General features: G+C 44.1%; 1 protein-coding gene across 1 annotated transcript in view; it reads right to left on the bottom strand.

Moving 5' to 3' along the window:
* ca16b (carbonic anhydrase XVI b) overlaps window positions 1-15,647 on the bottom strand; it is a 155,182-nt gene that overhangs the window by 32,625 nt on the left and 106,910 nt on the right. The window contains exon 8 of the mRNA XM_058090998.1: window positions 11,278-11,470. Coding sequence (XP_057946981.1) covers window positions 11,278-11,470 — 193 coding nt within the window. The remainder of the gene's footprint in view (window positions 1-11,277; window positions 11,471-15,647) is intronic.

Below are 15,647 nucleotides of genomic sequence, written 5' to 3'. Positions count from 1 at the left end.
TGATCCGCATTACGTGTACGCCAGCATGTCCTCCACAGCCTCAAACGTTCTTTACAGTAAGCTTGAGAAATGCCACATCAGCGTCAAAAAAAAAAAAAAAAAATGTGGCGTCTGCAGGGAAAAAAACCTGAATTTGATAAACAAGACCGCCTGAGGGACCGCATGTTCACAAAATAAAGGACAGCCTCCCGCTTGCAGGCTTCCAGGCGATGGCCAATGAGAAGCAAGTGGGCTTCAGGGAGGGCATCCTTATCGAGACCGAAGCCAAAAGGGTTGGTCTGAGACCAGGGTGAACCGAGGGACATCTGATAAAAAAAAAAAAAAAAAAAAAAAAATGGGACTCCACTGAGAAATCCAAGGCTGTGAATTAGTAGCATACTTTGCCTTGATATTATAAGGATATGAGATTATGATAAGTAACGGTCAACGTGCGATTCTGAGAGAAATACGAGGAAAAACACGAGCGCCCTGCAGCCCTGCAGCATGGCGCTTGATGTTATTAGCTTGACAGAAGTATGAGGCGGTATGAGCTTTGCAACGACTGAAAGACTTCATCACACGCTGAGGGATCCCCCACGGACGCCACTATTGATTTGATGCTACAATATTGTGCTCTGTCAATATTTTTTATTATAACCAGCAGCTGATAAAACCTTCATTTTCTTCACGAGATCCTTTAAGATGCTATATTTCTGGTATTTTCAGAAGAATATTTTATTATTTTAAGCCCAAATATTTTGGAGATCTGTTTATAATATTATAAAAAGAAAGTTGAACTACAGAAATAGAAAAAGTAATGATAAAGTCAAAATATTATCTGGAAAAAAAGTATTCTAACAAGGAAAAGTCACAAATTTATGGAGGATCAACTTGTAATATGAGAAACAAACTACACAATTTTTTTAATATTATGAGAATAAAGTCATAATATTACACGTACAATGTTTACGGAGATCATTATTGAAGATAGTTGAAAAAAATGTACTATGTGTTGCTTTACAAATGATCATCCTTTCATTTTTTACCCCCGCTGGAAAAAGTTTGGACACCCCTGATTTCATCCTTTAAAAAAAAAAAAAAATAGATCATTAACCAAGTGGCTAACAATTTTTAACAATAAAATTGCATATAAAATTGCATATAAAATTAAATAAAAAAGGCATAAAAAATATTTAAATTTGTATAAAACTAATGTAGGATATAGATTAAGCATTAATAATATTATTACATATTTAAAAAAAATATTATTATACATTTATTTCTATTTTTAAGGCATTCTGTTGGATATTTTAACTATTTTTTTCATGACTTCCAGTTGAATAACCCGGAAGCGCTGTCACTACACCCGGAAGTGCTGTCACTACAACCGGCTAACTGGCTAACGTGGATCTCCTGAAATCTTCATTCTACCTGCTGCCCTGAGTTTTCCGCGAATGTCAGAAGTGTATTCTCTACAGTTGGGCCCTTTTCTGGGCCCTTGTCTGTAAGTCTCGCTCTTTCATATTCTGCACTGTTGCTACTTTTCAGTTGTGAACACGACGCCGTTTCTACACAGGGGGCTCCACTGGAGCCCTTGCGTGTAAGTCTCTGTCTCCGCTAACCACCACTCTTCTACTCCACTGCTGCCTGCCATAAGCAGAATCGTGCACGTTCAGCCTTGCTCTGGCCGTCTGCCTACTGTTTTTCAGCAACCTTACCCACCATGGCCCCACTTACCTCCACTTCCGGCTGCCCTGACTGCTCGATCCTCCTGGGAAAAATCCACGAGTTGGAGGAGCGCATTACTACCATGCACAGGGTCCGCGAGGCTGAACTCCTAATGGACACCATCACTTTCCGTCTCCCATCTCCACGGTCCGAATCTACCACACATCAAGCCTCTCTCGCTGCCTCAACGGATAGTCCACCTCTCCCGCTGCATGATGTCCTCCACGATCGGCCGGATGTTTCCCTCGCTGTCCCCCCGGCAGCTCCCAACGCCGCAGCCGTCTTGCCGGGGGATAAACCCAAGTCCTTGGCGACCTCCACCCCAGCTAAACTGTCACCCAGGCCAAAAAGCTCTCGTCGCGTCTCTGTTGTGAACTTCACCCCTGCACCACGGCGCCATCTTGCCTCTTTAACTTCTACCATTCCAGCTGCGGAGTCGCCCCCACCCCATGTGACCTCGCCACCCCATGTGACACCGCCGCTGCCACCTGTCCAGGCTTCTTCGGCACCGCCCCGTCCCCTCTTCCCTCCAACCACCATCATCATTGGGGACTCCATCACGAGGAACATTCGCTTCTTCAACGCCATAACGTACTGTTTCCCCGGAGCCACTGTCCCCCTCATCCACTCAAAGCTTGTTGACATTGTTGAGCGATCTCTCCCCCCATCTGTCCGTAGAATAATTGTACACGTTGGCTGCGTTGATGCCTTCCGCCGTCAGTCTGAAATTACCAAAGTGCAGTTCAATAATCTTTTTCAGTTCCTTCGCAAAACTGGCAAGACTATCTTCATTAGTGGCCCTCTCTCACCTCACAACCGCGGGTATGGTATATTCAGTCGTATTCTCTCCCTCCACACCTGGCTCCAGTCTGCTACAAACTCCCTCTCTCTTAACTATATTGACAACTTCGATCTTTTTTGGGGCCGGAAATCCTTTTTTAATCCTGACGGCCTCCATCCTAGCAAGCTTGGCAGTCGGATTTTAACAGTACACTTACAACACGCTGTTCACAGTGCGTGACTATTTACATTTGGTCAGACACGCCCCCCTTTTTCTTTTTCTTCTTCCATATCCGGCTACAATTTTACCCACAGCTCCTCCTGCAGGCCACAGCGTTCACTGCACCCTGCTACTGCTTGCTCTACTTTTAATAAATAATAATAATAATAATACATTTTATTTGTATAGCGCTTTTCAAGATACTCAAAGACACTTTACAAAAGAATGAAGTTGAATAGAGCAAGTAAACAGAATAAAAGACACACCAAAATACAACATTCATTGGTTAGTACACAGTTAAAAAAAAAAAAAAAAAAGCGGGGGCGGGGCACAGCAGTCAGATATAGAAGGTTAGACATTAAAAACAGATTTAAATAGGTGGGTTTTGAGTTGTTTTTTGAAGGTGGGAAGGTCAGGGCAAGCACGGAGTGAATGGGGCAAAGAGTTCCAGAGAGTGGGGGCAGCGATGGAGAAGGCTCTGTCTCCCCAGGTTCGGAGCTTGGTCTTACAGGGGAGTGCCAGGAGGTTGGAGTCTGAGGAGCGAAGGGGACGCGGGGGATTATGTGGATGGAGGAGGTCTGTGAGATATGGGGGGGTCAGATCGTGGAGGGCTTTGTAGGTGATGAGAAGAATTTTGAAGTGAATGCGTTGGGGGACGGGAAGCCAGTGGAGGTTTTGGAGGACAGGGGTAATGTGTTCACGGGAGCGGGTGGAGGTGAGGAGGCGGGCAGCGGAGTTCTGAATATATTGTAGTTTGTTGAGGGTTTTGGATGGTGTACCGTAGAGAATGCTGTTGCAGTAGTCGATTCTGGAGGTGATGAATGCATGGATTAGGGATTCAGCGGCAGAGAATGTAAGTGATGGACGGAGTCGGGCTATGTTCTTAAGATGAAAGAATGCAGTCCGGGTTAACTGTTTGATGTGGGGTTCAAATGAAAGGGTGGGGTCTAGGAGGATACCAAGGTTGCGGATGAGCGGGGATGGAGTGAGGGTGGCGCTGTCAAATTGAAGATGGAAATTATGGGTGGGCGCCGTGGTGTTTTTGGGACCGATGATGATAATATCTGTTTTGTCACTATTAAGTTTGAGAAAATTTTGTTCCATCCAAGTTTTGATATCAGCTAAGCAGTTGGTGAGGGTGGAGTAGATGTTGGAGTTGATGGAGGTGGTAGAAATGTATAGTTGAATATCATCAGCGTAGCTGTGGAAATTGAGGCCATGTCGACGGATGATATTGCCAAGTGGAAGGATGTAGAGGATGAAGAGAAGAGGACCAAGCACCGAACCTTGGGGAACACCTTGAGGTAAAGGGGCTATGGAGGAGGAGCAGCTATTTATGTGCACAAACTGTTGACGGTTGGTGAGGTATGATTGGAGCCAAGACAGAGCAGAATCGGTGATATTGAGGCTGGTTTTGAGGCGGGACAGGAGGATAGAGTGGCTAATGGTGTCAAAGGCTGCGGTGAGGTCTAGGAGGATGAGGATGGTAAGATGGCCGGAATCGGAGGAGAGAAGAAGATCATTGGTGATTTTAAGAAGAGCTGTTTCAGTGCTGTGTTTGGGACGGAAACCGGACTGGAAGGATTCAAACAGGCTGTTGGAGTTGAGGTGAGATTGAAGTTGAGCAGCTATGACACGTTCAAGGATTTTGGACAGAAAGGGGAGGTTGGATATGGGACGGAAATTGGAGAGGTTATTGGGATCGAGACCAGACTTTTTGAGTGTGGGGGTGATTGCCGCCAGCTTGAGAGACTGTGGGACGGATCCAGTGATAAGGGAGGAGTTAATGATACTTGTGATCAGCGGGGAGATGATGTGGAGGCAGGGTTTGATGAATGAAGAAGGGATAGGATCCAGGGAGCATGTTGGAGTCTTCATACCGGTTAGTATTTTAGTGAGTTGCACGGGTGAGATAGGTGTAAATTTGGAGAGTCGTTGGGTGGAGCCAGATAGTGGAGGGTCAGGAGGAAGCGAGTGAGTCGAGGGGGGGTTTAGGGAGCTGTATATTTTGGTAATTTTGGACTGGAAGTAGGTTAAGAAGTTGTTACATTTGGTGGTGGTGAAGGATGAGGAGGAGTTGTCATTTGGCTTTAGCAGTGTGTTGATTGTTGAAAAGAGGGATTTAGGATTGTTGGAACTAGATATAATCAGATTGGAGTAGTATCGTGAGCGGGCAGTGTTTAAGGCATCTTTATATTGCTGTAGAAAATCTGTGTAAGCTTGAAGATGAACAGTTAGGCCAGATTTCTTGTACAGTCTCTCAAGCTGGCGTTTACGGGTCTTCATATTATGGAGCTGAGGGGTGTACCAGGGGGCAGTGTGGGAGAAGGAGACCAGTTTGGTTTTTTTAGGGGCCAGTTCATCAAGACAGGAGGAAAGGGTATTGTTGTAGTAGGAGACAAGTTCAGAGGGGTCCTCAGACAGCGGGGGAGGGGAGATAGCAAATTTTGTGGTTAGAAGTGAGGTAAGGGCATGAGGGTTGATGGATTTGAGATTCCTGAAGGTTATTTGACGTTTGATTTTTGAGACACTAGGAGATGTGTGTAAATCAAATGTGATGGCCAGATGGTCTGATATGTGCAAGTTATGGCTAGTGAGGTTGTGAATATTGATACCAGTAGTGCAGACAAGATCCAGGATGTGTCCTCTGGTGTGGGTGGGGAAGTTAACTTGTTGAGTGATGGAGAAACAGCTGAGAAGATCAAGGAATTCTGTCGCAGGTTTGGAGTTGGAATTGTCAATATGAAGGTTAAAATCACCGAGCAGAAGGATGGATGATGAGATTGCATTTAATTGGGTGATGAGGTCCGTAAAATCTGATAGGAAAGAAGAGTTTGGTTTTGGGGGGCGATAGATGACAGCAGTGACAAGGGGGGATGGACCGGACAGTTTGAAGGCAGTGAATTCGAAGGAGTGAACATTTTGGAGGGATATTGGAGTGACTTTGATGTCCTTTTTATATATGACTGCTGTGCCACCGCCACGTCCGTCGGGACGGGCGTTTTCAAGGTAAGTAAATCCAGGAGGTGTTGCTTGGTTTAGGGAGAAATAGTCCAAAGGTTTGTGCCAGGTTTCTGTCAAACAGAGGAAGTCCAGTTTATTGTCAGTGATGTATTCATTTAGAATGAGAGCCTTGTTGTTGAGAGAGCGGACATTTAGGAGGGATAATTTGAGATTATAAGAGTTCATCATTTGATCTTGGCTGCGGGAGAGTGGGCGGAGATTTATTAAATTTGCATGTTTATTGTTGTAATAGCGGAGTCCAGTCGGGCGGTATGACCAGTGGGATGGGATCTTGTTTGTAGGTGAAAGAAAAGGCTGAAAAGTAGAGCAAGCAGTAGCAGGGTGCAGTGAACGCTGTGGCCTGCAGGAGGAGCTGTGGGTAAAATTGTAGCCGGATATGGAAGAAGAAAAAGAAAAAGGGGGGCGTGTCTGACCAAATGTAAATAGTCACGCACTGTGAACAGCGTGTTGTAAGTGTACTGTTAAAATCCGACTGCCAAGCTTGCTAGGATGGAGGCCGTCAGGATTAAAAAAGGATTTCCGGCCCCAAAAAAGATCGAAGTTGTCAATATAGTTAAGAGAGAGGGAGTTTGTAGCAGACTGGAGCCAGGTGTGGAGGGAGAGAATACGACTGAATATACCATACCCGCGGTTGTGAGGTGAGAGAGGGCCACTAATGAAGATAGTCTTGCCAGTTTTGCGAAGGAACTGAAAAAGATTATTGAACTGCACTTTGGTAATTTCAGACTGACGGCGGAAGGCATCAACGCAGCCAACGTGTACAATTATTCTACGGACAGATGGGGGGAGAGATCGCTCAACAATGTCAACAAGCTTTGAGTGGATGAGGGGGACAGTGGCTCCGGGGAAACAGTACGTTATGGCGTTGAAGAAGCGAATGTTCCTCGTGATGGAGTCCCCAATGATGATGGTGGTTGGAGGGAAGAGGGGACGGGGCGGTGCCGAAGAAGCCTGGACAGGTGGCAGCGGCGGTGTCACATGGGGTGGCGAGGTCACATGGGGTGGGGGCGACTCCGCAGCTGGAATGGTAGAAGTTAAAGAGGCAAGATGGCGCCGTGGTGCAGGGGTGAAGTTCACAACAGAGACGCGACGAGAGCTTTTTGGCCTGGGTGACAGTTTAGCTGGGGTGGAGGTCGCCAAGGACTTGGGTTTATCCCCCGGCAAGACGGCTGCGGCGTTGGGAGCTGCCGGGGGGACAGCGAGGGAAACATCCGGCCGATCGTGGAGGACATCATGCAGCGGGAGAGGTGGACTATCCGTTGAGGCAGCGAGAGAGGCTTGATGTGTGGTAGATTCGGACCGTGGAGATGGGAGACGGAAAGTGATGGTGTCCATTAGGAGTTCAGCCTCGCGGACCCTGTGCATGGTAGTAATGCGCTCCTCCAACTCGTGGATTTTTCCCAGGAGGATCGAGCAGTCAGGGCAGCCGGAAGTGGAGGTAAGTGGGGCCATGGTGGGTAAGGTTGCTGAAAAACAGTAGGCAGACGGCCAGAGCAAGGCTGAACGTGCACGATTCTGCTTATGGCAGGCAGCAGTGGAGTAGAAGAGTGGTGGTTAGCGGAGACAGAGACTTACACGCAAGGGCTCCAGTGGAGCCCCCTGTGTAGAAACGGCGTCGTGTTCACAACTGAAAAGTAGCAACAGTGCAGAATATGAAAGAGCGAGACTTACAGACAAGGGCCCAGAAAAGGGCCCAACTGTAGAGAATACACTTCTCTACAGAGAGCCTTTTCTTTCACCTACAAACAAGATCCCATCCCACTGGTCATACCGCCCGACTGGACTCCGCTATTACAACAATAAACATGCAAATTTAATAAATCTCCGCCCACTCTCCCGCAGCCAAGATCAAATGATGAACTCTTATAATCTCAAATTATCCCTCCTAAATGTCCGCTCTCTCAACAACAAGGCTCTCATTCTAAATGAATACATCACTGACAATAAACTGGACTTCCTCTGTTTGACAGAAACCTGGCACAAACCTTTGGACTATTTCTCCCTAAACCAAGCAACACCTCCTGGATTTACTTACCTTGAAAACGCCCGTCCCGACGGACGTGGCGGTGGCACAGCAGTCATATATAAAAAGGACATCAAAGTCACTCCAATATCCCTCCAAAATGTTCACTCCTTCGAATTCACTGCCTTCAAACTGTCCGGTCCATCCCCCCTTGTCACTGCTGTCATCTATCGCCCCCCAAAACCAAACTCTTCTTTCCTATCAGATTTTACGGACCTCATCACCCAATTAAATGCAATCTCATCATCCATCCTTCTGCTCGGTGATTTTAACCTTCATATTGACAATTCCAACTCCAAACCTGCGACAGAATTCCTTGATCTTCTCAGCTGTTTCTCCATCACTCAACAAGTTAACTTCCCCACCCACACCAGAGGACACATCCTGGATCTTGTCTGCACTACTGGTATCAATATTCACAACCTCACTAGCCATAACTTGCACATATCAGACCATCTGGCCATCACATTTGATTTACACACATCTCCTAGTGTCTCAAAAATCAAACGTCAAATAACCTTCAGGAATCTCAAATCCATCAACCCTCATGCCCTTACCTCACTTCTAACCACAAAATTTGCTATCTCCCCTCCCCCGCTGTCTGAGGACCCCTCTGAACTTGTCTCCTACTACAACAATACCCTTTCCTCCTGTCTTGATGAACTGGCCCCTAAAAAAACCAAACTGGTCTCCTTCTCCCACACTGCCCCCTGGTACACCCCTCAGCTCCATAATATGAAGACCCGTAAACGCCAGCTTGAGAGACTGTACAAGAAATCTGGCCTAACTGTTCATCTTCAAGCTTACACAGATTTTCTACAGCAATATAAAGATGCCTTAAACACTGCCCGCTCACGATACTACTCCAATCTGATTATATCTAGTTCCAACAATCCTAAATCCCTCTTTTCAACAATCAACACACTGCTAAAGCCAAATGACAACTCCTCCTCATCCTTCACCACCACCAAATGTAACAACTTCTTAACCTACTTCCAGTCCAAAATTACCAAAATATACAGCTCCCTAAACCCCCCCTCGACTCACTCGCTTCCTCCTGACCCTCCACTATCTGGCTCCACCCAACGACTCTCCAAATTTACACCTATCTCACCCGTGCAACTCACTAAAATACTAACCGGTATGAAGACTCCAACATGCTCCCTGGATCCTATCCCTTCTTCATTCATCAAACCCTGCCTCCACATCATCTCCCCGCTGATCACAAGTATCATTAACTCCTCCCTTATCACTGGATCCGTCCCACAGTCTCTCAAGCTGGCGGCAATCACCCCCACACTCAAAAAGTCTGGTCTCGATCCCAATAACCTCTCCAATTTCCGTCCCATATCCAACCTCCCCTTTCTGTCCAAAATCCTTGAACGTGTCATAGCTGCTCAACTTCAATCTCACCTCAACTCCAACAGCCTGTTTGAATCCTTCCAGTCCGGTTTCCGTCCCAAACACAGCACTGAAACAGCTCTTCTTAAAATCACCAATGATCTTCTTCTCTCCTCCGATTCCGGCCATCTTACCATCCTCATCCTCCTAGACCTCACCGCAGCCTTTGACACCATTAGCCACTCTATCCTCCTGTCCCGCCTCAAAACCAGCCTCAATATCACCGATTCTGCTCTGTCTTGGCTCCAATCATACCTCACCAACCGTCAACAGTTTGTGCACATAAATAGCTGCTCCTCCTCCATAGCCCCTTTACCTCAAGGTGTTCCCCAAGGTTCGGTGCTTGGTCCTCTTCTCTTCATCCTCTACATCCTTCCACTTGGCAATATCATCCGTCGACATGGCCTCAATTTCCACAGCTACGCTGATGATATTCAACTATACATTTCTACCACCTCCATCAACTCCAACATCTACTCCACCCTCACCAACTGCTTAGCTGATATCAAAACTTGGATGGAACAAAATTTTCTCAAACTTAATAGTGACAAAACAGATATTATCATCATCGGTCCCAAAAACACCACGGCGCCCACCCATAATTTCCATCTTCAATTTGACAGCGCCACCCTCACTCCATCCCCGCTCATCCGCAACCTTGGTATCCTCCTAGACCCCACCCTTTCATTTGAACCCCACATCAAACAGTTAACCCGGACTGCATTCTTTCATCTTAAGAACATAGCCCGACTCCGTCCATCACTTACATTCTCTGCCGCTGAATCCCTAATCCATGCATTCATCACCTCCAGAATCGACTACTGCAACAGCATTCTCTACGGTACACCATCCAAAACCCTCAACAAACTACAATATATTCAGAACTCCGCTGCCCGCCTCCTCACCTCCACCCGCTCCCGTGAACACATTACCCCTGTCCTCCAAAACCTCCACTGGCTTCCCGTCCCCCAACGCATTCACTTCAAAATTCTTCTCATCACCTACAAAGCCCTCCACGATCTGACCCCCCCATATCTCACAGACCTCCTCCATCCACATAATCCCCCGCGTCCCCTTCGCTCCTCAGACTCCAACCTCCTGGCACTCCCCTGTAAGACCAAGCTCCGAACCTGGGGAGACAGAGCCTTCTCCATCGCTGCCCCCACTCTCTGGAACTCTTTGCCCCATTCACTCCGTGCTTGCCCTGACCTTCCCACCTTCAAAAAACAACTCAAAACCCACCTATTTAAATCTGTTTTTAATGTCTAACCTTCTATATCTGACTGCTGTGCCCCGCCCCCGCTTTTTTTTAACTGTGTACTAACCAATGAATGTTGTATTTTGGTGTGTCTTTTATTCTGTTTACTTGCTCTATTCAACTTCATTCTTTTGTAAAGTGTCTTTGAGTATCTTGAAAAGCGCTATACAAATAAAATGTATTATTATTATTGAATAATAATAAATGTTGTCATAAAAACATGCCATTCTACCATAATATTTGAATTAAGAGTGAGTTACTGATGACGCGAATGCAAATATTTCCCGTGACAAAGTACTGGATCTACAAACTCCAAAGGATCACAAAGAAAAACTAAACCAAATGCCACCGAGACGCTAATAAACCTGAAAATACGTTATTTTGACACATTTGCTGTACGTGCGAGGAGGCACACAGCAGTCATTATGACACGTTATTGCAGGGTACAAACACGTGTAATTAATTACATTAAATATGGCCTTGTTCCATTTAGGTGGGCCGGGGGCTGTAATTGTGCGTGGGGGAGGGAGTGCGCTGAAATGGCGGCGACACACTGAATAGATGAGAACCCTTCTGAATTTGATCAATTACTGTGTTTACCCTGCCATTATGCTGTAGATGTCAAAATGGCTGCTGTGAAAATGGCCTATTAAGATAACCTTTTAGTACAAATTTGGAATCATAAAAGTACTTAGCATCATCGCCGGTAGGCGTGATCATTCCATGTACTTTTTGGCTTTTTTTTTTATTTGGGTTGTGGGGGTTGTGGGGGTGACTTGTTTATTTCTCGGCCTGCATGCATTTAAATATGAGCTAACGCCGCCGCATGTATGCATGCATGATAAGCGGCGAAATGCGGCTCACCTCTGGACGCCTCCGTGCTGTGGGTTCCCCCGTGGGTGTCAGTCAGGTCTTTCTGCCACGCATCTTTCACCGCAGACTTGAACACTTTTCTGTCATCGAGGTCCTGCAGGGGACGGAAGTTGTTCCTCAGATACTCCACAGACTTGACGTGGTCCTGTTGCTCCGTGGTGAAGATGGAGTAGAAGGCCTCCAGCTGCATGGGAAGACACGGGGAGCAGCAATTACAGGGAAATAATGACAGGATTGTGTGTGTGTGTGTGTGTAAGATAAAGTACACTAGATGCAATTAGGATGTGACCAACTGATCAAATAATAATGACATTATTACTACGAAAGTACATCACGGCGATCAGAAGACGCAGAGTACTGTGGCCCAGCAAGGTGCACTGTATTCGGGCACACGCCCCGAGTAGCTGGTGTGAAACCATGGAGGTCTTGGGCAAACCTTTTGCAGAGCTCGATGTGCTTTTCCCCTCACAAGTGACTTCAGGGGAAGTCACGGCAGCTGTTTTTTAAAATGATTATTAATTATAGTTATTTATATTATTATTTTTAAAAAATGATTATTAATTATAATTATTTATAATTAAATTTTTAAATGATTATTAATTATAATTATTTATAATTATATTTTTTAAAATGATTATTAATTATAATTATTTATAATTATATTTTTAAAAAATGATGATTAATTATAATTATTTATATTATTATTTTTTAAAAATGATTATTAATTATAATTATTTATAATTAATTTTTTAAATGATTATTAATTATAATTATTTATAATTATATTTTTTAAAAATGATTATTAATTATAATTATTTATAATTATATTTTTTAAAAATGATGATTAATTATAATTATTTATAATTATAATTAGCCCTGTGATTGGCTGGCGACCAGTCCAGGGTGTAGCCCGCCTCTCGCCCGATGACAGCTGGGATAGGCTCCAGCCCCCCCCCGCGACCCTCATGAGGAAAAAGCGGTAGAAAATGAATGAATGAATTTTTTTAGATGATTATTAATTATAATTATTTATAATTATAATTAGCCCTGTGATTGGCTGGCGACCAGTCCAGGTTGTACCCCGCCTCTCGCCCGATGACAGCTGGGATAGGCTCCAGCACCCCCCGCGACCCTCGTGAGGAAAAAGCGGTAGAAAATGAATGAATGAATAATTCTAATTATTATTTTTTTAAATGATCGATTATCGGCGCTAATGTTTCTAATGTTGTCCAATTTATGGGTATAGCTTCATAATTCCCCCATATCAACCCGGTAATGGTTATGGTGTACCCCTAATAACTGGAACACAGCATTAGCCAGACACATTCCCACCCTTGAGGCCTCCATCATCTTTGGACTTGTAACTTCTCCGTGGTGCAAATTTGCAGTCATTGATTGGCATGAATGATCGCTGAGCACGTGCAGTAATGACTGCAGCGTGGCGAGGATCGCGTGGAATCAATGTGCCCGATGCATGCTTGCACAAGTGAATTACAGGTTCATAAAGACGACGTGTGGTGCCACAAACACCACGGTGACGATGACAGCAGCGGCGGCGGCGGTGGTGGCGGTCAATATGCCTGCTGTTGGAAAACAAAATTCCACTGAGCCCTGCACATTTCTACAGAGCAGAGGACTCTAGAGGATATTAAGCTGGCTAAGCCAAGAATTATTGCAAAATGCTGCGCTGGGGATGGGTAAAAAGCGCAGGGCATGATTTAGTATGTATTAGCCCTGAAAATAAACAAAAGGCCGCCTGAGGTAGGATGAAGGATACTTTCTGGTCAATCATACGTTTACATGTGCTACAGGCATCCCATGATGAATGCTTCATGTTCATCTAAACAACTTTTACTGCGGTATATCTTCTGATGGGACAGCACGAGGGCGATGCTGTAATACTTGTGGACTACAAAACTAGCTGGGAATGGTACAGTAAATGCCCCCCCCCCCACCCATTTTTGGTGGGACTTTGGACACTCCTGGTTTAGGTTCATATCATATCATGTACAGCAACACAGTACACGCAATGTGTACTCCTTTTACGGATCTACTTTAGAAAAGCTAATCAGAGATTTTCTACATAACAGGAGCTCTCTGCTGTTTTTCATGATGTACTTTAAAAATGCCTGTCAAAGATCCTCTATACATTACCACAAAGTTCTGCTCTTTTTAAGGATATACTTGATAAAAGCCAGTCAAAGATCCTTTATATGATGGGATCATTTTGCTGTTTTTAAAACTCTTCTTTAGAAATGCCGGTCAAAGATCCTCTATACATTACCGCAAAGTTCTGCTCTTTTTAAGGAGCTACTTGAGAAAAGCTAGTCAAAGATCCTCTATACTTTACCACAAAGTTCTGCTCTTTTTAAGGATCTACTTGAGAAAAGCCTGTCAAAGATCCTTATATGATAGGAAATCTTTTCTGTTTTTAAGATTCTTCTTTAGAAACGCCTGTCAAAGATCCTCTATACATTACCACAAAGTTCTGCTCTTTTTAAGGATATACTTGATAAAAGCCAGTCAAAGATCCTTTATATGATGGCAACATTTTGCTGTTTTTAAAGCTCTTCTTTAGAAACGCCTGTCAAAGATCCTCTATACATTACCGCAAAGTTCTACTCTTTTTAAGGTGCTGCTTGAGAAAAGCTAGTCAAAGATCCTCTATACATTACCGCAAAGTTCTGCTCTTTTTAAGGATCTACTTGAGAAAAGCCTGTCAAAGATCCTTTATATGATACGAACATTTTGCTGTTTTTAAGGCTCTTCTTTTAGAAACGCCTGTCAAAGATCCTCTATACATTACCGCAAAGTTATGCTCTTTTTAAGGATCTACTTGATGAAAGCTAGTCAAAGATCCTTTATATGATGGGAGCATTTTGCTGTTTTTAAAGCTCTTCTTTAGAAACGCCTGTCAAAGATCCTCTATACATTACTGCAAAGTTCTACTCTTTTTAAGGTGCTGCTTGAGAAAAGCTAGTCAAAGATCCTTTATATGATACGAACATTTTGCTGTTATTAAAGCTCTTCTTTAGAAACACCTGTCAAAGATCCTGTATATATTACTGCAAAGTTCTGCTCTTTTTAAGGATCTACTTGATAAAAACTAGTCAAAGATCCTTTATGTGATAGGAGCATTTTGCTGTTTTTAAGGCTCTTCTTTTGAAACGCCTGTCAAAGATCCTCTATACGTTACCGTAATGTTCTACTATTTTTAAGGATCTACTTGAGAAAAGCCTGTCAAAGATCCTTTATATGATACGAACATTTTGCTGTTTTTAAAGCTCTTCTTTTAGAAACGCCTGTCAAAGATCCTCTATACATTACTGCAAAGTTCTGCTCTTTTTCAGGATGTACTTTCAACATGCCTGTCAAAGATCCTCTATACATTACCGCAAAGTTCTGCTCTTTTTAAGCATCAACTTAATAAAAGCTAGTCAAAGATCCTTTATATGATGGAAGCATGTTGCTGTTTTTAAGGTTCTTCTTTAGAAACGTCTGTCAAAGATCCTATATATATATATTACCGCAAAGTTCTGCTCTATTTAACGATCTACTTGATAAAAGCTAGTCAAAGATCCTCTACTTGACAGGGGAGCTCTGCTTTTTTAAAGAATCTACTTTTACAATGGTAGTCAAAGATCCTCTACTGCATATTACAGCAAGGTGCTGCTCTTTTTAAGGATGCATTTGTTATTAGAAAAGCTAGTCAAAGATCCTTTATAGGACAGGAACATTCTGCTGCTTTTAAGGTTCTACATGTTTGGGCTCTAAAATAAAAATAATGAATTAAAACTGAAGTATAGAATGTAAACTGGGATGTACTTTAGAGTAGTCTGTGTACAGCTTGTATAAAAGCTGAGGCGGGACATAGCGAGGGACGATTGCGTAGTAAATATGGGTGAGAGCGCCATTCCTGACTTGACCCCGTGTGATCTCTGTTAGCAAGTGCTTGGCGTACATGGACATTCACGATGTGACGACGATGAGAAGCTGAAAATGTAAGCGCGGTATTCGCTTTTGTTGGATAGCGTGTAGAGTTCAGGGTGCAAAAGTACACGGCTGTTGGAGTCGCTGAGGAGCTTTTTTTTTTAAGGAAGGTAATGAGGTGAATGTTTACAGTATAAAGGCAACCCTTCCCGAGTGCTCATCAGCAGCAGCAGCAGCAGCGGTAAAATTCTACTTAACAGCTCTTTCGCAGCACGAGCACAAATTATAAACCCCAAGTAAAGTTATCTCCCAAGGATTGTGACAGTGGAAGTTTTTTTTTTTTTTTTTTCGGTTTCATATGCAAAAGACTTGAGGGAGGAACGGACAAAAGAGGCGGAAAGATGAGAGGAAGCGCTTGCTGGAGGAGAGGA

The sequence above is a fragment of the Doryrhamphus excisus genome, chromosome 1 (assembly GCF_030265055.1).
Source record: "Doryrhamphus excisus isolate RoL2022-K1 chromosome 1, RoL_Dexc_1.0, whole genome shotgun sequence".
NCBI classification, from domain to species: Eukaryota; Metazoa; Chordata; class Actinopteri; order Syngnathiformes; family Syngnathidae; genus Doryrhamphus; species Doryrhamphus excisus.
The sequence above is the reverse complement of the archived record's forward strand: the minus strand, read 5'-3'. Positions and strand labels throughout refer to the sequence as shown.